At 39.1% G+C, this 27,149-nt stretch overlaps 1 protein-coding gene across 9 annotated transcripts in view; it reads left to right on the top strand.

The window, feature by feature from the left end:
* LOC117212207 overlaps positions 1 to 27,149 on the top strand; it is a 91,993-nt gene that overhangs the window by 50,662 nt on the left and 14,182 nt on the right. For 4 of the 9 annotated variants that reach the window (XM_033456779.1, XM_033456780.1, XM_033456778.1 and 1 more), the window contains exons 4-10: positions 4,718 to 4,946; positions 6,310 to 6,375; positions 8,897 to 9,047; positions 12,078 to 12,161; positions 12,953 to 13,036; positions 13,591 to 13,626; positions 14,808 to 14,864. In XM_033456779.1, the coding sequence (XP_033312670.1) occupies positions 4,718 to 4,946; positions 6,310 to 6,375; positions 8,897 to 9,047; positions 12,078 to 12,161; positions 12,953 to 13,036; positions 13,591 to 13,626; positions 14,808 to 14,864 (707 nt within the window). Of the gene's footprint in view, positions 1 to 4,717; positions 4,947 to 6,309; positions 6,376 to 7,906; positions 8,046 to 8,896; positions 9,048 to 12,077; positions 12,162 to 12,952; positions 13,037 to 13,590; positions 13,627 to 14,807; positions 14,865 to 27,149 lie in introns of those variants that run through there. The other 5 variants (XM_033456782.1, XM_033456777.1, XM_033456781.1 and 2 more) reach the window with 3 other exon arrangements.

The following is a 27,149-nucleotide window of genomic DNA, read 5'->3' as shown; positions in this document are numbered from 1 at the left end:
TCTTCTATACGTCCACAGAAAAAGATTAATCATATCAGATTATGCCCTCTACGAAACCATTCAACATACGTTTCAAATATTTTTCACTAAAATCATTCTTTACAGAGAACTTCATTTACTTGAATTCGTCGGAAAAGAAAAAGTTCATATAACAGAAGTTCATTGATTCACTACATATGGCTTTTCGTTCATGTAACTCGAATTCACGTTCAGATAACTGATTCATTCATCAAGAGTATATTTAACCGCGCATTAATTAAGATTTCTTTGCAATAAAAGTGAAGTTTAGATAAGTAGAGTGATCGAAGTTGTTCCAGTTATATGCTCCGGCAATGTTATCTTGTTCTTGCTAATCGTGTCATCCTATATATCGTTATGAAAATGTCAATAAAATACTTCGCAATCAGCAAAATATTGAAGATATTTGTGGACCTAGATTCGTGCCACGAGTAAAGTCAGATAAGATAAATAGATCAATTTCCGCAATAATAAACGTTAAAACTAATTGTTTATTATAAAACCCATAGCTTCTATCTATTGAGATTATCGCTTAAAAAAAATTGTAAAATTCAATAAGTTCGTCTTTTTTTTTATTTTCGTTCTATTTCGAACTTTGGAATCTTAATCTTTAAATCAGCCTTCCTTTCTACGACGAATTTACGCTCACATACATACATATGCATACGCGTAACGCCTACATTCGTGCCAATTCGCCGTGATTTCGCGATCGCGAATTTAGAGGGTGCGTATCGTAGGGAAATTGCGTGTCTAGAGGGACGTGCGGTTGTCGAGTGGATTTGTCGAAAAGAAAAAAGCAGCAACCCTTTGTCGAAACGACTTTGGTGAGACTCGGGTCTCGAGAGGAAAGACATAGCCAGGCAGTTTCCGTGCGTTGCGTGTGGTTTTTAATCGTGGAGGACTGAGGACGAACAGAGGGTGTCGCGGTTAACCCTCTGAATCGCACCCTCCACTTCTGATCCTATTCTTTGTGCCTTTTCGACGATTCAAAACGTGGTCTCGCTTTGCGCCGGTACAGTCCTCGTCCCCCGGACTTTTTTCCCTTTCACCTTGGCTTCGCCTCTTTGTCGCGACCCTTTCTTCCGATACTCCGCAATTAAAAGGCATCCGTGCGTTAACGAGTGCCACACGGTTCTCAAGGACTCGTATTATTTGCTTATGCAGCATCCCGTTGTCGCTACCCGATAACCTGTCGTCGTCGTCTTCGAGTGTCAGAGTTGCAGAAGAAAATTCTCGATCCCTTCATCTCGAAAGAATAATACGCTCTCGAAAGAACGAATGTATTTTATTATACCGTACTTTTTATTTGATTTTTCTATATTATATATATGCCAGCGACCTAGTCCACGAAATTATTCGAATATTTGTAGAAAACTTTTACGAGTACGTTATGTGTGCTACATATACGAAAAATTTTGAAATTTTACTGATATCATTGATATCGTAACGAGACACCAGAGTCGTAATTGTATTGATAAAATATGAAATAAATCTAAAAATGTATATCACGTATCAATTGATCTTATATGAAACGTGATAATTAGTTTTTGATTGTCAAGTACACGATTAATCTATTACAATGTTGTGTAGCAATGCAAGGTTCAGATACACGTACGTATAAAGAATTTATCATTTTTTAATAATTATGTCTTAGCATCTACCATTTGGTTATGTGAGTATACATACGGTATACATACGTACGTGCAATATACCCGTGACTTTTCATTAATTATCAAGATTGACGGGTAAAGATCTTTTAGAGCACAAAGAAAAAAATACAATCAAAGGGAAACATTACAGGATACTAAAAATAGAGATAACTTTCGGTCTGAAATTAGCATGTGAACAAAAAAGATTAAGAAACCCGTACAAAATTATCGACGTTAATAAATTGTACGATTGAAGCAGTTAAATCGACCATGGAAAGTCCTGTGCTGTTTCTCACGTAGTAAGCATTCGTGTCTTAAAACTGATCAAAATGTGATTAGTTCAAGTCCAAAGGAAGAAACAATTTTAGGACGTATAACAGGATCATTGTACGCGTTGTCTTCAAGCGAACGATAGATCAAACATAGAACGACGACGCTCAAGAGACAGTTTAGAGACGTTTAAGTCGAGTTTATCGTTGTATAACTAAAACACATAAAAGTTTTCTATGATAAACGTTGGAATAGTTTAGGAAGCGTTAGAATGGGTCACCCACGTCGAGTCAGGAAACGTTCCGTGGAAATCCGATTTTCTTTGCCCGCCGGCACGTAGCGCGAAAATTGTCGCGAGGTTAACGTAAAGTAGGGCACACGGGGAAATACGGTTCCCTTTCAACGTGATTCATCCGTTGGTGACATTAAAGACCGATGTTCTGCTTTTAATAGAGGGATTATCTGCGAGATAGACAGCGATCCACAAAGCTTCGATCGATAAGCTCTTGTACGTACATAGGAACGCAGTCTCGGTGTGATTATCTGTTTGCTTTTAGTCGAACTCGCTTGTTGTCGGATTTTCTTCGATTCACCACTAGATTTTGAATATTTGTGTATTTATGTGATACTTAAATGCGCAGAAATACAGAGAATTGTATACTTTACGGGAGATCGATCAGATTATAAATTAAAACTTTTACTTTACGTAGATACGAGGTGAATCGGATCAAAACAAGAATTCAGTTCATTTTTGTTATATCGCCATCGTTTTAAGTCGTTGATCCGATTCGCTCTGTGATCCGATTCGCCTCGGTCTATCCTACTGGTTGCCATGGTATCTTGTAGAAGTTACACATATCGGAAACCTCGAATATTTAAAATAATTTAACTGAAAATTATAGCATTCACTCTGTTCTGTAATCTTGGTACCGACAATTTTTAATTTGTTTTAGTCACTGCAAAATATTATATATAGAGAAAGAGAGAGTACAAAATTTAGCAGAATAACGAATCTCAAAGTGACAGAGAAATAAATCTTAAATAATGAGTAATATCCGAAAGGAAAAATTTTTTATCCGAATGTGCCTTTTCGAGGACATTTTGAATCGCTAATACCGAAAATGAGGTTTGTTTCTCGCGGAAGTAAACGATTTTGGAAATTCGGGCTTATAAACATTTGGCCATAACTGTAAAAATAAGCGTATGACCATACGTGATCATACAGAGCGGTAAACGGCAAAACAAGCGATGGAGCAGCTAATGCCAATGCTCCAGGTGCCAATTTTACCGCTTACCGCTCACCGCTCTCTGGAAAATAAAAAATTCCACAAAACTAATCCGACACTCACGATTCAAATGCGTATAGAACAAGCCATATATTATGTTAAAAGTGCCATATCTTAAAAAAGATTTCATCAAATTCCACCAGGATTCCAGGCATTAACAGGTTGACCGAAATTTGTTACGCTTTGTTTCCGTGAAAAACGACCCTTGTTTTCGTCTTCAGTGACCTCGAAAACCCCTAAAAAGTATCGTTCTAGGCGAATATCTCGCAGTCCGGATATTATACTAGAGACTAGATCTCTAAACGATTATTCTAATCATCGTAAAAATATGAATCTTGAGAAACATCCGCGGTCTATTCATCACAAGTGCTCGAACGAATTATCCGCTAATCCAGAGGCAATTTCATCGAAGGGGGCAAAAAATAAAAGCAATCAGAAAAATGACCGGGAACAGTGGTTTCTAATCGAGAGAAACTTGCACGCGACGAGGGGTTCGTTTCTCTCGATCGAGCTGCCAGGTTTTCACTTCCCATTGATAACAGGTTCGCTCGAATCCGCTCGAGCCTGAGCGCAAACATCGCGACGCGACGCTTGTTACGCAATCGCCAAAGAGAAAGTTCATGCGAGATCGGCCCGGCTAATTGGCTGGTTCTTTACGATTTTGTACGATGATCGCGCGTGTAATGTTTCCACCATGAAGATTGTAATGTGTAAGTACTAGGTGAAAACGATATAGCGCGATCATAAAATCAGCGATGAACATGGAAGCACGTACTTTGAACATGTAATATGTGAATCTTGTGACAAAACGTTCCGATGATTCTAATACGAAATAACTTCCGTAGTCGAAGATTGAAATTGCTTCTTCTGTGTACGATTCTGAATGCGAGTAAGCATCGATGGATGTTCCTTCTTAAAGCTTTAATTTACGGCTGCAATATATCATCTCTACCCATGCAATACAAAACAGTAGGAAAACAGCAATAGGATAACAAGAAAAAACGTAGGGAAGTATTACTTTGCGTTTTTCCTTTCAAAATATTTCTTAAACCAATTGTTTCCTTGGACACGAGAAGGTTCAAACCTTATTGTACAAAGCCACAAAAAAAAAAAAAGAAAAAAGAAAATAAATACATCGATTAATGTGTACGAAGTATATGATTAATTGAATTTCTTATACACCTTCGTAGCACTTAAAATCATTAAATTGTTTAAAATGAAACCTCGCCTACTGTTTTAACATAAGATTAAGTAAATCATAAAAACATTTGGAAAGATTAAATAAAATTTAAGCAATTAATATACATATGATATATGTACGGATAAACATGAATTAATTTTTTTGTGAACTAATCTCACTTTGTAGTTGACAGGTAACAATTAATAAAGATCTGTCCATCTAGAAACGTCTTTGAATAAATTTTATTTTAAATTCATGGCTTCGCCCAGTCGCAAGAAATACATTTGCCGTATACGTACCTTTGGTCTCCACAGAGCCAAAGAAGCGCCGCTTCCATCCGCTTCGTGGCCTCAGGAGAATCTTTCGGCGTAAAAGTCGAGGACCTGCGGATACTCGAGTGGTCGCCAGCCATGTTGATCGAGATGCGGAACTCGTACGACTTCCGAGGGAAGACATCACCGACAGACATCCTGCGGGACGTCCCGAAGAGGCTCGCAGCAGGAGCGCCAGCGAGCTACTCACGGACTCGTGCGATCGAGACAGGTGAGTTTTGCCACTTGTTGCCTAATTTCTTGTTGTTCTTTATTCTCATTCTGATCGTCGAGATACGCCGGTAGCTCGTGTTCTTTCGCGTTAGGTAATTGTTAATTCTTTGCGCTTGGAATTTCAGCTCAGTTGAATGGAATACGAAGTTTTGTTTGAACGATGCAAGAAGAAGTAGGTGCTTATATAACGTTACGGAGAGTTAGGTTTGGCAGTTGAAAAATCAGCATTGAGGAAGATTTACTTAGCAAGAAAGGCTTACTGTAAATTTGGCGAACATCGACAGATCTTCTTAAATATTTCACCGCGTAAAAGTGAAAAACGTAATTATTTACGAAGCGGACGACCTCGCCGATTTCAACGACCTTGAAATATGTTGTCAAGGCGTACATTCCGAGCAACTTTTCCCTATGCGCGTTACCGTCGCTCGGCCTTAATTTCCGAGATATTCGCAAAAAACTTCAGTTCAATTCACGTTACGATTACACTTCACTTTGGCACAGAACTGGCATACTTTTGTATAATTTGATTATATTATAACCAAATCTAACTCACTTTCGATAATCATATTTAATTCACATAAGAAAGAAAAATCAATGGATTAGATTCAATCGGCTGGTTAGTTTCAGTTAGATAATTATTCACTATTATCGCTAAAATAAGTTAAAGTTTTAAATAGTAAGACAGATACAGTTCGTACTAAATTTTATACTATGTTATTGCTATTTGTAATGGGTGACACTTCAGCAAAGATATTGAAAAAAGCGACTATTCGATCATCAAAATCGTACTGTCGTCGAAACGGAAACCTTTGCGAATATATGGGCAAGTAAAATCGAGTGATTGTAACATGTATAGGGAGAAGTTGTTCAGAATGCAGACCTTGGCACTAAATCTCAAGGTTATTAAAATCTACCAGATCGTCCGCTTTATAAATGTGTAATTATCATGAAAATATTTGTATTGAAAAATCTACTTTTATATTATTTTTATATTATTTCATACTATTTGTATCGTATTGTTTTAGTAATCTGTTTCATATATTTTTTTTATAAAGACATAATTTTCTGTAGCCACTGTACGAGTTCTATGGCTACAGGTCGATTCGTAACAGTGTCAAAACGATCGTTTGTTTCCAAGTTATAGTTCAGGTTTCGATGGGCTCTATATTTCACAGAATAGCAATTCTACAAATTGCAAATGGCAAATAGATGCGAGATATAGCTGTGTTCGAATATCGACGAATAAGCTTCGAGTCGGTAGTCTAAGCGCAAAGGATTAATTACAGTCGTTTGTCTTTATTTAAAGGCAGCCGGAACGAAGATAGAGAAAATCGAGTTGTATCGCATTGTTACCATTTCAGCGGGCAAACCGCATCGAGAAGGTGCAGGTTAACGACATCCTCCAAGTCGCACCGCTCCTTCAAACAGTAAATATCATCGACAGAAAATTCCTTTTGAATCTCTTCGTTTAGTAGCTTCTTCTCTTTTGTCGTCGCTCCGCAGCTTTGCCGCTTGCCTGGCTCTTATCACCTTCGTAATTGGCTTGTTTGTTGTATAATCCTGTGCTGTTCTCTTCATTTATTCTTCGAGTTTTGAATCTCTTCAAGCCATGATGCTAACTCAGTCGACAAAAGCACTCGAGAATATTATATTTATGGATATTTAGATATTTCAGAAACGATCGCTAAAAACGATGAAGGAACGGTTACTATGAACGATATAATTACATCGGCCAAGCAAATACAAGTAAAGAAGTTCTAAGAGATTGACACGTTATTCGTACAAATATTGCAATAGAAATTAACTTTCAAACAACCATCGAAGAAGAATGTGCAGACGCAAATAGTGGATGTAGAACAACGTAACAATCAAAACGACCCTCTAATTGTTCCAAGCTATAAAATAATTATTCCATATAAAATACATTATATCAAAATGTTGAGTCTTGAAAAATACATATCTTTTTTTAAAATAAACATATGACACGATATATTAAATACTTAGTATGATCAAATAGGCTCCATTGAAAACGATCATAGTGCACACTGATCCACTCTAAACGATCATTCTCTTTCGAATTTAGAAACACTTTGTTCTTAAGAAATACATACAAAGTACCTGATGAATTAGAACCTTAAACTAGAAATAACGAAAAGAAGAGTTTAGAAATACTTAAGGTAAACTTCAAATACCTGGAATACAAAAACAATAATATTTAAAAATACAATACCTACCGAAGTATAATTTTTATTTCAATTTCAATCTTTATTTTACACATACGTATAGAACCAAGGAGAACAGCGGAATCAAAAGGGAAATATCACTGATGGCTCGTTCGGCGACGTTCGCCGAGCTGGTGGCGCTTGCGTTTCGCAACCGATTCGCGGACAGGAAGAAAAGTTAACCGCGAGTCAATATCCTTGGCCTGGTTCGAGCTGTGCTCGAGTTTTGCTTTTCTGTACGATTTAGCGGTACGGAAGATCGCGATGGTTCGCGTGTTAATTCGCAATACGCGTGCTTACACGCGCCGCGCGATACCTTGCTGACCTACTATCCTTTATTTTCGTAATTCGATTGCGACCATCCCGCGGATAACTCGATCAAAGTCACTTTAAACCAACACGCTGACTGTTATGCTATAACCTTCTCAATCTGAATCGTAACGATCCGCGAATGATTTCGCGTCAGATTGATTCGATCGATTCACGTTGTCGTATGATCGACCTTTTGATCCTCGAGTTTTATAATTGCTTGTACACGCGAGATCCGCGAAAAAGCAGTTGCCATTCGCTGCTTGCCGCTAGATTATCCGATAGACTGCGACTAGAAGACGCTAGCACGTGATTGAGAACCGAACGAATATTTATGCTAGATTATCGCTGGTTATATAGGAGCTACGTTAAAAACATGCGCATTGAAATTTGATCGCAATTACGTGATGAGATTATTTGTTACGCAGTATGACCGAGAAACGAGGGAATTTTGTGCAAATCGTTGAAGTGTTAAGAGCGAGAGTCAGAGTTAGAGAGAATCGAGTCGTGTCGAGCGAGAGTCACTGAAAAATTCAATTATCGTATCATTATAATTTGATTATCAGGTACAGTTCTCGTTATTTTGTTCTGTATTAAACGAGCAAAACGCAAGAACGTGTAATGTGCGGGATTTACGGTGCTTGGCGATCGAATTAGTAGTCAAGATTTCCAACGTATTTTAATTTTTCTTTTTGGTAAAATTCAGTAGAGTAAACGAAGTCTAACGTTTTATTAATTAATCATTAAGATGTTGTACACGTTGATAATTTCTATTTCTCCTCTGGCCTTAATGATACCTCGTACTCGGCTTTTTTTTTTCTTCCGCGGTAATTATGGTAATACGACGTTCTGGGATGAGTGCACAAGTGATTTCAGACATATTTAAGCGTTCATGCGAAATGAATTGCTTGGTAATAAGAGTGTCGAGGTATTCTTCGATTGGCGGAATTCTGTAATTTCGCTCCTTACCATGGTATAGTTAGAAATTAATTGTTACGTATAAATTATCATCTTATTTAGTAATAAGTTGCCTAACCGAGAATAATTTGGTTTGCTAATTTGATGGCCCCGGACTGTATAAAAATGCGGAATGAGTGGGACGCGAGAGAGACTCGAACGAACCATCGTTCTCAGTTCCAAGAGCTGAAAGAAAGTCAGAGTTCAAAGTTCAAAAGATCCAGTTGTATCGAACGAGAGTCATTCTAGAATGCAGTTATCGTTACATTTCATTTCTATTTTATCTCTAAACATAGTCTTTTTTCTTTTCTTTACTATTTTATGCTCCTGAGTAAAAAGCTGCCTGTAAATGAATATCCTTAATCTGTAATACCATGCTGCTTTTCTTTTAGCCCAAACGACGAGCAAGCCAATTTCCCATTCTCCGTTCAATGGCGTCTTTTTGCCTTTGTTTTTTTAGCGTGTTCCTCAGGAGGACAGGCATGGAGGATTCGTTTGTGAAACTGCGAGGAGGAGCCGTAAAATTGTCCGTTTCGCACGACAGCGTTTTCCCCGGAGAAGTTCCTCACACTCGACCTCTCTCGTCGCTGGCCAGCCTAGCTACCCTCGAGGTTAGTACCTTCTTTATTTACGAGCTACTGAATTCGAAAAAGAACGACGATCAGAGGGGCGAACGTTAAAAAAGAACGTTGAACAGCTTAACGCAAGCGTTTCGAATGCTACGAGCGTCTTGGAAGCCAAGTTGATCGACTCTCAATTTCATTTCTCGAATAGTGAAAACTAGTGAAAACCTGCGGTGAAATTCCGCGTAGGTACAGATAGCAATCAAGTTTGCCGATCGTATTTAAAACGGGCGATATCAGAGGAAAAAATCTGTACTAGTCTCGTTGAGATGTAACACGTTCACCGTTTGAAAACAATCGCATCGGACTTGATTCACGGTGATTGTTGTAATTCCTCTGACTAGAGCGGAGAATGATAAACAGAGACGCGGAGGAGGCGTCATTCTCGTTATCCAATGAGCATAATGCCAAGGCAGGCATTCTAGGCACGCGTGAATCGAGTTAAGGCGGTTACACATGTCCAGGATCGGCTCGTGACTCGTCTTCCAATTTCCTCGCCGCGTGCTCTCACGCTGTGACTAACGTTTCGTATCCTTAACCCCTTAACGTACAATTCTTTTCAACTTAGCCGATCAAAGATGCACAGTTGTCTTATTTTCGTCCCAGCGGGATTGCCTCTCGACTGCGTAATAATATTATATCTTTTGTAATTCCAAAATCATTTGTATATCGTACGTTTTTGATACAGCAAGATGCAAAAGAAGAGGGAGCGAAGGGAAACAAACCTTTTTACAAACGAGAATTGTTTATTAGTAGAAAAAATTGGCTATACCTGTGGGGACATATCATCGACCAACCTGCTTCGATTTCCTGCGATCCTGCACCTTAATGCTGATTAACTTTTTCGTTCGATGCTCGCTAAACGAGGACAAAGCCGTTCGATGATTTCTCACGCGGATTTCGACGCGTTCGACCGTGAACTTCGGCGTCTAAATCGAGCACCGAAATACGAAAACGGCGCGTTGAATTATTTATGAAGGAATCGTGACACGGCGAGTGCAATGTGCCACGGAAAAACGAAAATCCTTGGTCAAGAATATACAGTGGCTCATGAAAGTATTTGGCTGTTTACCATAAAAGAACTTTCTTGTATGTTTTATGTACGTTGTATAAAACATTTCGAAATTTGATCAGCGTTGTAACGAGATACGACCGTCGTAGTTATATTTGTCAAAATTGAAAGCAATCTTAAAATGTATACATATAGCAAATTCATAATACGGATAAATGTGTCCAATGTGTTAGGTTGTCCGGAAAGTTTCTTTCGTTTTATGAGGAAATAATAGACGCACAACGTTTTTTGTTTTATATTATTTTGTCGAATTACGTACGATCCATTTTGTTCTGTTGAGATAAACACCGCGACATTTCACAGACTTGGTTTCACGTTTGTACGAAGACGCACTGTTGTAAAAAAACAAAAACTGTTTGTTTGCGAAAGAAAGACACTTTTCGGACAACCTAATATACGTTCGTAAGAAGTTTCTATAGGTGAAGAAATGCTTATGAGCCATACTTTGACCAGCCACTGTACAGAGACGTGGCTGTGTGTGCTTTCCATCGATGTATATTCTTTTTCTTGTTTTGCTACGCTTGCCGAGCGTAGGCGTGCTAGATCGCGCGACTCGCCGAACAAATAATTCATTATCGTCGTTGCGGCCCGGTGATCGACCGAGATTCCACGGCCGACGATTTATAACGCGTTGACTTGTGCTTTGTTTGCTAATTGTCGTCGCGTGCTTGCTTGTACGCGACTCACGAGATTCGCTCTTCCGCCCACAGCGAAGAATAGTTTCCAATCAATCGCTGTTCGAGCGTATTTTTTCCTCTTTATTGTTGCAAATGAATATATTCGTGCAATAAAATCCGTGTCTTAATACGTTCACAATGTGGAGTGAAAACGTGTTTCGCTCTCGTATATCCGGGAAAGTTTCTTCAACTCTGTTGTAGTAATTATCAGTTACACGCACAATTAACTCTTTGACTGTAATTTTGACGTTGGATAATGTAGCACGATCAGAATATAGAAACAACATTTTGTCCGTTTGTGTACATTTACGAGTTGTTTATTTATTTTCGTGGCTTGTTTATCACCGTCACCGGTGTTTATTTACATTTGAAGATGTTTGTGTGCACAGTCTCATCATTCATTTATATTTTCCTTTGTTTATTTACCTTTTCCTTCGTGTACTGACAAGCATAAATATGAATTATGGCGCAGGTGGTATGAGAGTCATTGACGCTGGTATCTTCGATTTGTAAATTACGCAACTAACGATAACCGATACGTCTTCAAACCACATTCTAGTCCGTACTTTAAAAAAATTGACACAAGGCTATCACGTAGAAACAAAGGTTCATTTATTACTTATTATTAATATATCACCTATTGTTCGTCATTATCCCTACCCATTCTTTAAAAAGTTATTAAACCTTGCAGTTTAAAAAATTGTTAAACAGTAAGGAGAACTTAAATAAAGAAGTTACATTTGTACCTCAAAACTATCTATTTACATTAAAAATTTATAAAAATCACTCGTTTATATTGTCGTCACGTGAGAATCTGCCCCTTAAACTAAATCGTTGCTGGTGTCTTTATGTAAAATTCGCTGTAACTCGAAGACAAAGACAAATAGAGCATACGTTTATACAAATCTTTTTTATTATTTCGGTGTGCTGAGGCCACCCGTAAAATATTTCTTGGGAATTAGCTCTTTGACGATCTCTGTACATCTGTGAATTTACAAACCGCGAGTAAAATTTCTATCTCGTTCGAAAGCGAGGAGCGAACGTTTTGCGCTCGGAAGCTCCTCAGGACCGAAGCGTAGAAACATCGAACAGATCCTTTCTACTCGCGTTCCACGCGAAGAGAAAAAGCGGCGCCCGCGCTCGCGTTCCGTTCTGATACTCGAGGAAAGTCACGAATATTGTTTTCGCGTTCATGGAAAACTGCGTGACACGTGGAAGCAGCACAGCGTGTCGTGACCGTGGCGTTACATTTCTTTCTTTATTTTACAGCGGAGGCAAACGAGAAAGAGCAACGAGATCGAGCACAAGGAGTACAATCAACACGTCGTGCAGAGGCACAGGATATCTCTTCGGGTAATTTTTCTTACATTTTCTGACACGGACATTGAAATCCCACGAATGTCTCTTTTACGTGCGATTGATCGCCGCGTAAATTTCTACCGGTAAACGAATTCGAATGCAGATCGAAGGAAAATATGCAGATCGCGTGATAAAAAGGGATGTTTTTAATATGAAAAAGGAAAAACCCAGAATATTAGTTGTTGAAACTTACATTGTTTTAATATCTCCAATGTTTTAATGTTTCTCGATGCATATTTGAATATCATGATAAGCAATATTTTTTTTAATTACGCAAAAGTTAGACAAACACGAGACCGATTGGGAATATTCCGCTGAATTTTAAAACTGCTTTTAAAGAAAAAAAAGAGAATGAAAAATGTGACTCATCGTGTCCTTCCCCTGCTGTTTTCAGTTATAAAAGAAAGTGAAAAAAAGAAAGTATCATTCCGATACTTAATCGTGAAAATAAATTTCAGTGGAACACGTAACAAAACTGAACGAAAGGAAGAAAGGAGGATGAAAGTAGGAATATCTTTTAACCGAACGTTTGATCGTCGATAAATAAGTAAATGTTCGTTGCTGAAACGAAGAACGGGATGAGACGAAAAGAAACGAAAGAAAGAGAAAATTCCGTAAAAGCGTTAGTTAAAGCAGAAATGGTCGATTCGCGAAAGAGGTTCCTTTTTTCCCCAACGTTTTAATAGAGACGTCAGCGTTAAAATCTAGGCCACGGGGTTTACAGAAACGATAATTACGGGTAGCATAGTGAATAATTACCGAGTGTGCATGCGGTTCCTTTGCAGGTGCTCGAGCAAATAAAGACGGTCATAGAGAACCGGAACCAGCTAGCCTCGGCGACCTCCTCGGATACCACGAGCACCATACACGTGAGTATCGAGACGTCATATCAGATCTGGTAAAGGAGAGGAAAAAGAACAAAGAGAGCAAAATAAAAAAAAAGAAAAGAAGATAATAAAAAAGAGGGCCGTAGGAGAGGGAAGGGTTGGAACTTTTACTCGTTCATCGACCTCGTCCGCGGCAGACACCAATTTTTCCGCGAGCTTTTATCTCGATATGAAAGTAAGACCGGAAAGAAAGTCGTTGCGGTAAAAGATGAGAACGAGAGCAACAAAAATTGATTAAGACCCTGAGCGATCCTTCGTACAACGAGATTTTATATATTTTTCAAATCCACCACAGCTTTTTCCCTACCGTTTGTGAATCTGCTTTTTCCAATTATGTTTTACTCTCGCGGATCTCTACCTATGATGAAACAATACGTAATTGTTTGCAACAATAGCGTGACGCGATAAACGGTATCCAATCGCAAGGCAGATAGTTGTAAGAAAGAATTCGCCGATACAACGAAGGATTAGATTCCGCGCGTACTGTTCCTTACCATTTGTCGTATCTCGTGTCACACTTGGTTTTTGCGTTTCAGGCTGTCGGTGAACGTTATCAGCAGGAAACCGCCGAGGTAAGATAGCAACGATGAACACTTTTCGTTCTGAGTATCGGTGTGATCGCGTAGCGCTTTAGCGGTTCGGTGATTAGTCGCGTACGCGATGTGCGCTTGTCAACTTGTGAGCGAGCTTCCTGTACTGCGAAGCGTTCGCGCAAGTCGTTATTTATACGACGGATCGCTTTCGCGATTTGTGTCGAGCAGGAAACGCTCGATTTCGCGATCCGTGTCAAATAAGAAACGATCGAATTCGTATCTCTTGAGATCTGTCGCAAGTATGAAAGTTTACCGGTGAAGTAACTCGCGTATGGAAAACTGACGGTATAACATGGCCGACGTGCATCGCAGATCGCTGAGGAAATTCCTGAACAAAATACGGTTGTTGAATTCGGTCGTCTCGAATTTTCGGAAACAGATAACAACGGTAAGGAGGAAATGCACGGCGAAGAACTTTCTCTGCTGAGAGTTTCAGAGATACGACACCGGTGACATTCGAGGCTCGTCATTATATACTTTCATTCGTTACGTCATTTTGATGTGTGACCACGACACCGGAATGTTTAGATAACATCGACGGAAATGTCGATTCGCTATTTTGCTAAGGAAAAAAAAAAACAAAATAAAATAACGACACGTGTAATTGAGTGCGCAGTTGATTTATTCGACTTTCGATCACACCGTCAGGACAATACTTGCGTTATTGGTCATAAATATTAGGACACCCGTTACATTACTTCGTTACATTAATCAGGAAATATTGACAAATCATTTTTTTCTTTTTTTCTTAGAATTTTGCATTATAAACCATATATAGAGTGTCTCGTTTATATTCAATTCATTGCTATCTTATATTGTATGTCAGGACAAAATTGATCAAGTTGTTAAAAACGAGTAACATGGAGACACAGGATTTTTTCCCTTGACGTTATCTTTTTCGAGCCTTCAAGCTAGTCGATATTTTTAAACAAGAATATACGTTAAAAAAATCACGTTAAGCTACTTGTTTAAAAGCTGCTATAATTTTAATATTGTAAAATTTATCGTACAAAACAGAAGGAGAATACCGTGCCTTTTGTTATCTTGTGTCCTGATATTTATTATTGATATTAGCGTAATCAATTGATTCGCTACGATCCTCTGTACTATATTTCCTGGGTGTGGCTATGACGTTAATTTCCGATTCTCTCGATTTCCAGAATCGTTTCATCGGCTTCGAGAAGCAGAATAAGAGCGGAGAAGAAAATCAAGCGAAGGTGAGTCTTCTTAATTCTGGGGATATCTCGATCGGTCCAGCCATTTGTTTTGGTGCGCCAACTGCGAAAGGCAGACGGGATATTCCATTAATAGTGGAATCGTAAATCAGTATCAAGCAGTAAATTTCAGCGGGCAACAGGTGGCGAATGGTGACCGATAGAGAACCGTTGATTTTCGTCGGTTTTTTTCACGTAGCTTCGCGTTTTTCATCTTTACGGCGCCAACGACTTGGAAAAACGTTTTCGCCGACAGCGCGGAACGTTCCAAATGAACGACGAAACGAATCGAGGGCTGGAAAGAGAAACGTCGAAAGCAATTTTTCGCGTGCTACTGGGCAGCGTTCCATTAGGCAGATTTTTAAACAACGAAATTGTAAAGTAACCGACTGCACGGTTTTCGTTGGCGATAGGTCCGGGAACGTCGCAAACGCAGTAGCTCGCGAAGATATTTCGATACTCGTCATAGAAAACTTTCGTTACGTTCGTATGCGTTCCATTCTTACGCGTAAATCTTAGAACAGTTATACTTCTTGACATAACTGTGATATTTTTTGTAGATTGTGGACACTTAGCTAACATTAGTCAGCGCGCACATGACATAACTATAAAAAGATTCTATGAGTGAGTCAGTGGTAATTCGATTATTAAAGGGATCCGTACAAGTATGAAAATCGCCGGAAAAAGCCACGATATTACGTCTTTGTTGATATTTTTCATTGTCGTGTTACCTTGTAACTGCGAAGGAATATTTTAATATAAAATAGCTAAAAGTAATTTCAAAAAATAATTTCAAAGACACAGTCGACAAATTCCTATAGAAGCTATAGGTGTAAGTTACACGATATTTCTAAAATTGCGAAGATGATGGAAAAACGTGTATTTAGTTGGAAAATCAATTAATTTGCAAACATTGGAGATTAATTGACAATGTACTACATATGACAATTAATTTTTTATAAAAAATAGAAAAGCGCGACTTTATCGCTTCGTTCATCTCCTGTAATAGTTACATCAAATTCAATCCCATCGCTGATATTCGCGTCTCTCTGTCGACGAAATAAAATCGTTTCTGCGAACGAAACCACAGAGCGCTCGCTGACAGAATGTTTTAAGTGCCTTTTACGGGAGTTCTCGTTGTTCCGCGCGTCTCTCACGTTGGACTTGCTCCGCTTCCCCGCGTGCCATACCGCTATTATTTCCGGCTGTTCCATCGCGAATCTCTGCTCTTATTGTCTAGCTCGCGACACACGACAAACCGTTAAAACAATGCCCGGTACCCGCATATAAATCGAACCCGACCGCCTCCACCGCGGAAAACACTTCCAGGAACGTGTGCCGCGTTAAAAGAAGTGGGTTAGGTTTTATCCGATTCAGTCGTTTACTTTTAAGCGCATTTGCTCGCTCGTAGTGGCAGCCTACATATCTGCGAACCATTTAAAGCGCCGCTACGTGTTGCGTCTGACACGGTGAAAAAAGAAAAAGCAAAAAGAGAGCGAGGGAACGAAGAAAAGTTGTCTGAACGTGAATATTCGAAATTGAATATCCGAGGAGTGATTAGATTCTCGAGGCGTAAGCATCGAATATGGACCACCCGAAGAATTTTTATTTTTACAATTCGTATTATCCCGTGAAATGAAGAGTTGAATTTTAGCAGCGAGATTTATTCACTACTAACGTGTCGTACATATTATTCGAAAAGTTTGCAGCGAGTTTTGTCAATCGATATATTCTGTGTGGGATTCGATGGAATTGGAACAAGATTGTTTGTTATAAGTTTCTGCCAACCAATGAAATAGGCATGAACAAATTTCGTTTATAATTATTTCAAAAACATTGGAAGCGATCGTATGTAGATCAAGATTCGTTAACGAAAAGGTTTTATCTTTCAATAAGATAAATCGATGCCTGTTCGTGTATCGATAAAGAACTGATTGCTGGACGTTAAACGTAATGTCCGACTTTTTGCTATCTCTCGCGTGTATCGTAATCTCATTAGCATTTACCATAGCCTTTATATTTGCTCGAAACATCTGATATTCTAAAAGTCTTGCAAAGATATTCGAAGGAATTGATTAACGAAAAATTTCTCGAGTAAAAGTGAAGTATAAATAGAAAAAAGTTCTCGAACAAAATGACGCGCGTCTTGTTCAGTATAGCGTGTATATGGGATATTGTAATTAAAGAATTGAAATTCTTGCATGTGTTCTCTAATTCGATGATCAGAGATCGTACTTGGGAATTACAAATAGTTGTTTAGAGAGAGAGAGCGAGAGAGAGAGCGAGAGAGAGAGAGAGAGAGAGAGAGAGAGAGAGAGATAAAAAATATATACGTTCGAGAGTGAGCGCACTATGAATAGGACAATATATAAAAGCGACGCGATATGGCGTTTACCGTTACTTGGCCCGAACACTCGTTACAGCGAGGATCGAGCCGTCGAATGCTTCGAGTCTCCCCCAGCTAGTTCTCTTTCGGTTCATTGGGAAAACCGACAGAGAACGGTATTACGCCTCTGTCGCGAGTGGCAAAGTTGTTTTCATTCGGCCGCGCTCGCGATGACTAACTGCACTCGTTGCAACGCGTTGCCGATTTGCACTTCTATTCGCGACACGTCACACATGTAAATAGATTTTGTTGTCCGTATGAAATTCCAAGCACGACCTCGTTGTGCTAATCTCTTGCAAATTCAATCTTCGTCATGTAGAAGTCAAAGTTATTGCATGCAAGTTCAGAACATTGTACGATCGTTAGACTGCAGATTTTTATGCATGTATGGACAAATTTGAAGGTGAAAAAATGCACATAATATGCGAAAGTATATAAAATATCCAAAATATAGCGTCCTTTACAATGTTTTATAGATAAAACGATTTTTTATTCAAGTTTCAATTCTTTTATTGTGAATAATACAAATATGAATTTGCATAAATATCTGCAGTCTAATGATCATCGTACCACGCGGCTTTGCAAGTTACTTGTTTTAAAAATTATTAGCGAATTGATGATGTTATAGAATTCTTTATTATTTCTGATGGCTTTCGTCAAGTTTTTAGCGCACGTTACATTATTTTCGTAAAGAATTGTGTAAATCACCGTATCTTTTCCTTATTATATACTAGAACAAGCTTTTCTCATTTGTTTTTAAATTTTTTCCAGCATTTGAAATTCGAATTTGGTGCTCACCGTCGAATGAGTACATTCGATATAATGTTTGAATGACATCTGGACTGTATTTACTTAGTTAGACGATGCGACGCTAAGTAGATACGGTCGGTAATACACAGCCAAGTAGAGTCGTCTGTTGCTAGTTACCAAGCGAGTGGTACGTTTGTACGTCGGTAAAACAAATGTGCAGCAGGTAGTACAGTTTACTGTTGAGTTATTTACAAGTAGTACTTGTAGTAGCGCGATACCATTGGAAATGTTTGATAATATTTAGTAACATTCTGTATCGTTGTAACACGCAATTATTTGTCATAACCATCATCGTAACTTTCTTTTATTTATAAATAGAGTTTTATTGCTTAAAACGAGTCACTATACGTATTTTGTCGAGAGATAGAAAGAACGAGCGCTTAAAATTGCTTGACCGCTTTGTGAGGTGGAACTTTCTTTGTCCGTTACGTAAAAAGGCTCGTACTTTGGCTTCAATCGAACGAGAGAACGCTTGTGAAACTAGAAAATATCTCGGTTTTAGTTTTTTGTTGCCACTTGGGTAACTCGACCGCGTTATTTAGTTGGTATTATGATTTAATTCAGTATCCAACCATTGATGTTCTGTCCCTATTAAGGATATACCTAACGTTGGTCATATCGCTCCCCGATGAACTTTCTTGTCTTTTTCTTAACCAGAGAAGATGTGTTAACTGCCAGATCGCGAGGGACATAATAATTTCTTATTTAAAAATTCTCTATATTTTTACATGTTGGTTCCATCCTGTTAAATTCGCATATTTACATTTGCAAGGACTAAAATCGAATATAACTGAAATTTATTCGTCTTTGTAAATTCACTGATCTTTTAATTCCACGATTATACAAATTTCCGATTGGGGGATAATTTCGTTAAGACGTTCGCTGCTATCGACGCATACGTTGCGTCAATACAATTATCTAACAATTACAAGTGCAGCTGACGTAACTATACATTTTTATTCGGATGCCTTTCGTCAAAATGGCTTATGTAGGAAGTTGTAAAACAGCGATTGATGTATTAGAACGGTTATTTAATCTGTAAAGCGGTATCTTCGAGAAAATAGATACGATGTATTTTCCAAATTTAATTTTCTCGGAAATAGGAGGGTATAAAAAATGTTATCCTACATTTTCTTCATACATGCAATAATTATTATTCGTTCCTCTTTCGTTGAAAATCAGTCATTTTCGTGTATATTTGACAAATTTTCAAGTTCGATTTTCTCGAAAACGAAGCGTTAAACGAAGAAATCTTATTCGATCTTATGATTACCGGAACGCTGTCTAACATTTGTAATATTTTTGGGTCGGTCCATCAGAATAACAAACGAAAGATTTATGAAACACTCTTTTTCCGTATCAGCGCACGGCTTTTGACATTTGCTCGTGAGCTTGGCAGAAGGTTCGTAAGTCAGTTTGGTATTTGCGTGGCATTTATTGCACTGCGTTGCTTTCGTCACGGAATGCCAGCAAGGCCGGCGAATCCTTACAAATCCTCGTGGTGAACTGCGGTACCGTTAGCTCGGTGAATAAAATCTCCGCCTCTGTTTATTCGATAAATTGGTACGACTGCTCGCGTACCGGCCCCGATCTCGAAACGAGAGGTCGCCGTCGAAAGCACGTGCCACTGCTCTTCCCCCGAATTTCTACTTTCCGCGATAGTTTCCCTCGAAAATTGTATTATCGTCGAAACGTTACGAAGGCATCGCACGACTCGTCATTGCGACAGGATATTCCGAAATTCTCGCTGGTTTCACCGACGCATCAGGATTACGGAATCGTAGCCGATCGTAACCTTAAACTATAAGTAACTATACTGCGCTGAGCTGAAATATCAATCGAGATGGTACACGAGCAAAGGGAGTACTCTTTCTTCCTTCATTCATTGTCGCGCGATATTATTCACCGCGTTTCGTAATCGTAGAATTGACTCTGTAACTCGAAGATCTTTCTCTTGCTATTTTTAAATTCGATATATCGTCGAGTCAATGTTCATATCAAATCTACTTATGCGTTTGATTTTCAGATTAAATTTTTTTTAACAATTTCAGCGTTTTCGTCATCCCTTTCGATTTATAGAAAACGTGGATGACATTAGCAGACCAACACGAATTCCGTTAAACCAGCAACGTAACAACTAAACTAATGTTATTCGTTTCTTCCACCTTATATAATCGAATTCGTCGGTACGCTTTTCAACTATCTGATATTAACATGCTTCGTTTTAACCGGCAAGTGGCATAATCACAGAGAACAGCAACTGGTCTACTCGTATATTTTAAACCTAAGAAGAACAGCATTCCGTCTGAAAAGAACTTCTTTCTGTTTGTACGAGGTACGTTCGTTCACGTGAGTTTCCCTGTCCAACGTCGGAAAAGGAATTTAGAAAAATGGGGGGGAAAAAGAGAAAAGAAACGGTACAACGTGCTCTGAAGCACAGGTTTCCAGGTATTACGTCGCGCGACGGTTCACCGATCGATTATGAAAGGACCAAGGCGACGAGAAAGGAACGGTTACGATAGGTCAGTGACGACGAAGGGGAAGCAACGAGACACGAAGAAAGAAAATGCGACGGCGACATCCTGATCGAGCGTGAACGCGCTCACAGGAGCCGCTGTTTGCTTTCTAAACGCTGGCTTAGCGAAAAAACACCGAAGATTCTGCTACGTTTTCGCGGTGTCGAAACGTTTTGTCAGGGCGAAGTGAATGTCTAGGTAAGAGGACAGCGGCGAGAGCGCGTGACAGAAGTGGAGGGAACACGATGCGAGCTTTCGTGCCATGGTGCTCGAACGAACAGCTGGCAAGCAGCAAGATTGGTAGCACCGTTACCGCGCTTGCTTGTCCGATTCCTCGTAGATCAGTCTCCTCGATCGTGCATCGTCCCTCTTTTTCTCTTGTCGGGGGTCATTAGTCTTCAGTGACGTATCCGAATAGGATTTGCCTCACGTTCCACGCTATCCTAGCAAAAGCTCGATACCGTTCGTCCTTTCGACGTTATACAAATTTGTATTACGCTTGATTACCATGTACTTGACGTTCGAACGAGTCATCGTGCTCGGCCTTCTCGAAAATTTTTCAAATCGTACACACACGTAGGCGTTGTATAAAACATTTTGAAATGTCATTGGCACCGTGATCAGACACGATCGTCGCGATTAGATCGGTAAAGTTTAAAACGAATCTGGAAATGTACGTACTTGCTGCTCTTACATCGAACGTGATAATTAACCTAAATTATCAAGAGAACGCTTAGTCGGTCACAATGTCGTGCTTACGCTAGATTAAGATCTTAAGACGCGTGTGTGTACGTACGTAAAAGTCGAAACTATTTGCAAGAGTTACGGTAACATGATAAATTCTACTAATTATGTACGCAAGTGGAATACTATTTCGTGTATCGCTAATAATAAACACAATGCAATTTTCCACGCTAAACGCGCAAACACCTTAGCGGTCGACGCGGCGTTAAATGACAATAACGACAACTTTCGTTCGCCGCTATCGCCAGCGTTTTTTTCCTAAACCTGTACGCCGTCGTATCCCAGAAATTCGGTCGTCGGCTCGGGCTCCGTTACCGACCAGGTTTGCCTGTTTTAACAGAATTATGGAAGCCCGAATGATTGCCGGTTTCCCGGATTCCGCTTGCGATTGTTTCGAATGGTAGTTGTGGCGCTCGACCGTGCGATTACGTCCCTGTCACCTGTGCTACCTCCACGACCGGCATTGCCACTTCTACCCGCGCCGAAAGTCAGCGAGCCGAAGAGGAAGAGTCGCCGCGAGCGGCCAGTACGACGACGCGTTTTCCGCGCGCGACACGCGTGTGTTTTACTCTCTTTCTCTGTCTCTCCGTCGTCTTTGTACGCGTTTTATATTTCCGCTTCGTTCTCTACTGGCTTCGCGCGAAGGGCTTCGCTCGGTGGTTCCTCGCCGCCTACTTTACGATCGATCGTGCCGGACACGAAGGTCGAGGCGGTTCAGTTCGAAGGCAGCGTTTCCGTCGGACTGCACGCGGTTACTCGCCGTAGTAAACACTCGTGCGGATCGTTCCATGGTGTTCACACATCGAATTGAATCACGTTGTCCCGATCGGCAAGTCATTTTTGGTGGTGAAGAATGATAGTCCGTGTTGGTGGAAATCTCGCGATAAGTATCCGTTTCTTCGTGAAACATCGCGCGTATGGCGATCGAATAGCTTTAATTGCTACCGAGTGCATTTTTATGGTGTACTTTTTATTTCCGGAATTTTTTTTTTTCCTTGCTGCGAATGATCGTAGCGACGTCCCTTTTATCGTAAATGCTGCATTTTTTTTATTCGATTACGAGGCCCTTTGACGCTCGAATAGCTTCGATGATCGAATAGACGTATTTTTACGGCGTGCTCTCATTTTCTTACATTTGATTAGTGGAAGCGATCGTGACGTTCTTTAATCGAATATCCTATTGGATCGTTCGACAAGTTGGCAGTACTCTTCGCTGTGTCGATATATTCTTTTGTGTATTTCTTGAGTTTGATAGATGACCGTTTCTTACAAAGTTCTGTCAGATAACGGGACACCGAATTGGAACGAGTATCGATTCTAAGTGGCACATTAAACGTTGCAATTACAAAGACGAAATTGATCAACGGAATAATCAACGGATCAACAGATAATAGAGAAATACGTATTGTATCAGAGCTAAAAGTTTCGTTACGAACTTTCAGAATAACCCGACAGTTCTTTTATCTGATTAGAAGGACTTTATACGAGAGTGCTTCTAAGCATTTGTAAGGACGACCCACGGCGCTTCAAAATACAGATTTTTTAAATTTCAGGCACTCGTTACAATCGCTTTTTTCGCGATAAACCGGTATCTTATTGATAACGTGTTCGATAAATTTTCATACATGTAGCATTTAAAGCCATTTGCCTGTGATAAACAGCTTAGATACTTATCGCGATTAGATCCATCCATTACCGGCTCTTTTATCCACCAATGTGTACAAAATAATATTAATTGAAAAATCTATCGAGCGCATAATCCAGGGATGATAAGAATAGGAAACTACAATAGCAGAGATTCCATGAAGTGGGCAAACTTTCTTACGAATGGATTACGCGATTATTATGCAACAACTTACCTTTAAATGCCTTTCAAAATGTGATAGTATAAAAATACCGATTTGAAAATATCGATTTATGTGGCAAAACAATAGAAAGATAATCTTAAAGATCCATTCCATTTTCTTTATATCTTCTTTTTCTTTCTTGGGATTTATCGTCGAATCGATCGAACGGACAATCGATCGTTTAAATAATTCTGTGCTTTTTGTGAAATGCTTTTGTGAATTGTCTTTCAATGAAATGTCTTGTATCTTCTACATATGTAGAACTTTACGTATCGCGTGTCATATAAAACGTTTCGTGTAACGCATATAAAATACGCAAATTAAGTTTCCACGAGTGTGTTTGAAAACTTTCGTCTACCTGTGTATATTTGAATGGCAACGAGCGCGCTAATTCGAAAATCGCTTTCCTAAATCTGACACCCGTGAATCGAACGGTACACGCGTTCCAATCCGTTTGAACGGTCGTTTAGAAAGCGGAATAGTTAGTTCGACGTCAAAATAGAGACAATTCGCGATTGTATTGCCGCGAAACGCAACGACGTTCGAGGATCGTTGCATCCTGCGGCACAGGAGCAGCGGGTGCAACGCGTTTGGCAATCAGACCGCATCGATCGGTCAATTCCAAGGCAGATAAACGACTCTCGGTGTCGGTACGAGCCGACGATGGAAATTAGCATGCTTCCTCCATTCCTCGTACTTCCTTTTCCTTCGCTTCAGTAAACGTACGCACTCGATGGAACGGCCGCCGCTCCATCTCTTCCTCCTCTTTTTTTCTTTTTTTAATTTTGTAACAGTTGTTCGGCGAATCTTTTTTTTCCGTTTTTCGTTTTATATCTTTCCATCTTCTACAAAGTGGCGAGAGAATGGTGAAAAAGAGTAATTGGAAAAGTTGGATAAAACAAAACGATTTTCAGAAGTTCCTGGCTTCTTAGTCGATTATCCTCGAAATTACCTTCTTTTTCCGCGTCGATGAAGCAACGAGATTGGTTGAGCCTCGAATTAACAATGGAGAAACTTTCTGGAAAATGGTGAATTAAATTATATCGGAAATTCCAACTTTATTTACGTTTCTATCGATAATTAAAATGCCACTTAAAAATGGCACTGTTCGGATATTTATAAAATAAGTATGAAAATAATAGTAATGTTATTATTTGATTTCAATTGTTTTGACTAGAGAGTACACTCGGTGTCTATGTATTCGAAGAGAGTACAGAGGAAAACGATCTTGATAGATTAAAAAGCGAAATTGAAATTTTAGTTTCGCGTGATAAAGCTTCGAGGAAGCTATTAGAGTGTAATAGAACACGTTGAGTGCTGCGCTGTTTTCGTGCAACCTTTAGCTCGAGTCACGTGCACCGTCAATAGTACGGTAATTAAAGCGTCAATAGATCGAACAGAAAGTGCAACGTGGCCCATATATCAAACTCTCGAAGGCTGAAACGATCGCTTGCGCATCTGAAAAATTACAAATTTAACAGCGGATTTCATGTGAACATTCAATATTCGTCAAAAGATTCGGAAATTTAACAAACTGTGTTATACGTTATATTAAACCTACATTGATATTAAAATCAGAAAGGTCATATATATATATATATATTGGAGAAAGCTTGTTTTTTAATCTCACACATCACGCGAAAAAGAAATTTCCATAAATAACGATAACGGCATCTTTGCCAAAACAAATTTCTTTCTTCGACCAACGGTCAACAAGTTTGTTCTTCAAGTACTCAAAATTTGCCTTTTTACTCTTGGATCAATTATTTTTACTATTGCGATTCGTTTTTTCGTTGTTTCCTTCAGATAGTTCATTCGTTTGGCAGACAGGTTGGCGATGGTGACGTTGCTGCTGAAAGAGATCGACGAAACGATCGTTTTAGCCGTGTCGTTGACTTCACGGCGTGTTTACCGGGTTTTGTCGACTCCGTGTGCCTCGTTCAGCCGCGATTTAAATATTTATAAGACCGCGGAATATGGATTCGTCGTACGGACCATGTTCGTACGGGACGTGGTTCATCGTTGGCGCGATTTTCTCTCGCGAAACCATTGGAATCGCAAGAACCGTAAGAGGACCGTTGCTCAATCTACTGACATTATCCGTTTCAACGAAAAGAGAACTCATCGAGATTCGATGCCATCGATCATCGTCCATAGATTTGAAATATTTCGTGAAAGCACGCTCTAATCCTTTCAGACGATTCGCTCGTTAGCATCGATAAATTGAAAAGGTGAAAGTATAGGGTGTCAAAACGCAGAAAAGAATATCACTCTTAATGAGCCATGGATTGGAGAAAGAAATCACGAACAAATCGACGATCTCCAGTTTTTCTTCTCTATTTTCTTCCCTTTTTTTATGCCAGATTCGAGATTGTCATCGTACGGAATTATAGAAAGCTATTATTTGTTAGATCTTTACGAAAGCGATACGATTGTTCGTGCGATAGACGAAAATAAAAGATTACCTTATTACCTGCACGATAATACATTAACGATAGTAATTAGACTGCGGATTTTCATGCGTTTGTAGAAAATTTGCAGATACAAAATGTACAGAATACACATAATATGCAAAGATATACAGGGTAGTTGGTAAGGGTGTGATTCTACGTGAAAAAAGAAGTCGAAAATATAAAATAAAAATTTTTCGTTTGAGGCTTTGTTTTCGAGAAAATCGAACAATTTTTATTCTATATTTTCGACTTCTTTTTTCGCGTAGAATCACCCCCTTTCCGCTTGTACCACCAGTTACCAACCACCCTGTATAAAACAGCCAAAGTGTAATAGTCTTGGAAATATTTAATAACTAAGACAAGTTTCTATCCAAGTACCGTTTCTTTAATTGTATTCACAGAAACATGAATTTGCATAAATATCCGCAGTCTACCAATAATATTAGCAAACCGGTAAGTTGAAGGTTTTAGATTATAGACCTGTTTTTTACAACATCGTAATTTATTTTGTAAGGGAGTCCTATTAGTAATTGATCGGCGATGTATTTTCCCTCGTCTTTTTCTCAACATTCTTTACCTTTTTCTATTAAATTTCCAATTGTGTACGATTTCGAAATTCTATTTACAAGATGACTCTTTCAATTCGATTCAAAACGAGTAAATATCTTGTACATTTTCAGATTGCTAAAATCGTGATAGTCGTGTTCCATTACGCTGCCAATGAAATTTCAAAATGTTTCGTATAATACACGCGATGTATTGGTAAAAATCTTTCGTGATAGGCGTAAATATTTTAGTTAGTCAGAGCATGTGTATCCTTCTTTCCGCACGGTTTATAATCGTAGCAGAACTTGGACCAGCTATAGAAGGTCGGGAAATTTTTTCAAGCATCGTCGAAAGCGACTTTTGTATTCGTTTCACTAGGCGAAGTCGTTGGTGCGAGTCTGAAAAACGAGACGACCGCTGCTTAGGCCAGAGGTTGAAACATAAGACTAGTTATAAGATTTTTCATCCGGCGGAGCAACGACGTATCTCACGTTACTCTGTCGTTGTATCTTCGCGATCGATCCCTCTTTCTAGCTTTTCGTTTCGATTCACTTTCCCGTAACACGCACCAACACATCGTTCGACTATACGCATCGCGCGAAAAAGAAGTTTCAAAATACACTGTGACTTCTTTGTCAGGTCATTCCGTGAGTGATACAGTTGTATATTGAATCAAAATGAAAAGTTATCCACCGACAGTGATATATTTTTCAGTACTTTTTTAGATAATTCTTTCGGAGTATCTGGAAAAGAATTTCAAAATATACGATAAATTCTTCTCGAAATAAATTTCGTTATCTTCGTACGATCGACAAAGTCTGACGGTATCTATATATTTCTTAGTGTAATAAATTCTTTCTGTTTTTATCGATATAAAATGGGTTTACGATAAACAGAAAATGTCCATATGTCACGCTATCAATGTACACGGGATTATACGCGAAATCGATCGTTAGCTTTGATATTTAAAATTTAAGATCCTCCTC

This window comes from Bombus bifarius, unplaced genomic scaffold, assembly GCF_011952205.1.
Source record: "Bombus bifarius isolate JDL3187 unplaced genomic scaffold, Bbif_JDL3187 scf7180000008286, whole genome shotgun sequence".
Lineage (NCBI taxonomy): Eukaryota > Metazoa > Arthropoda > Insecta > Hymenoptera > Apidae > Bombus > Bombus bifarius.
This window is presented reverse-complemented; position numbering and strand designations above follow the sequence as displayed.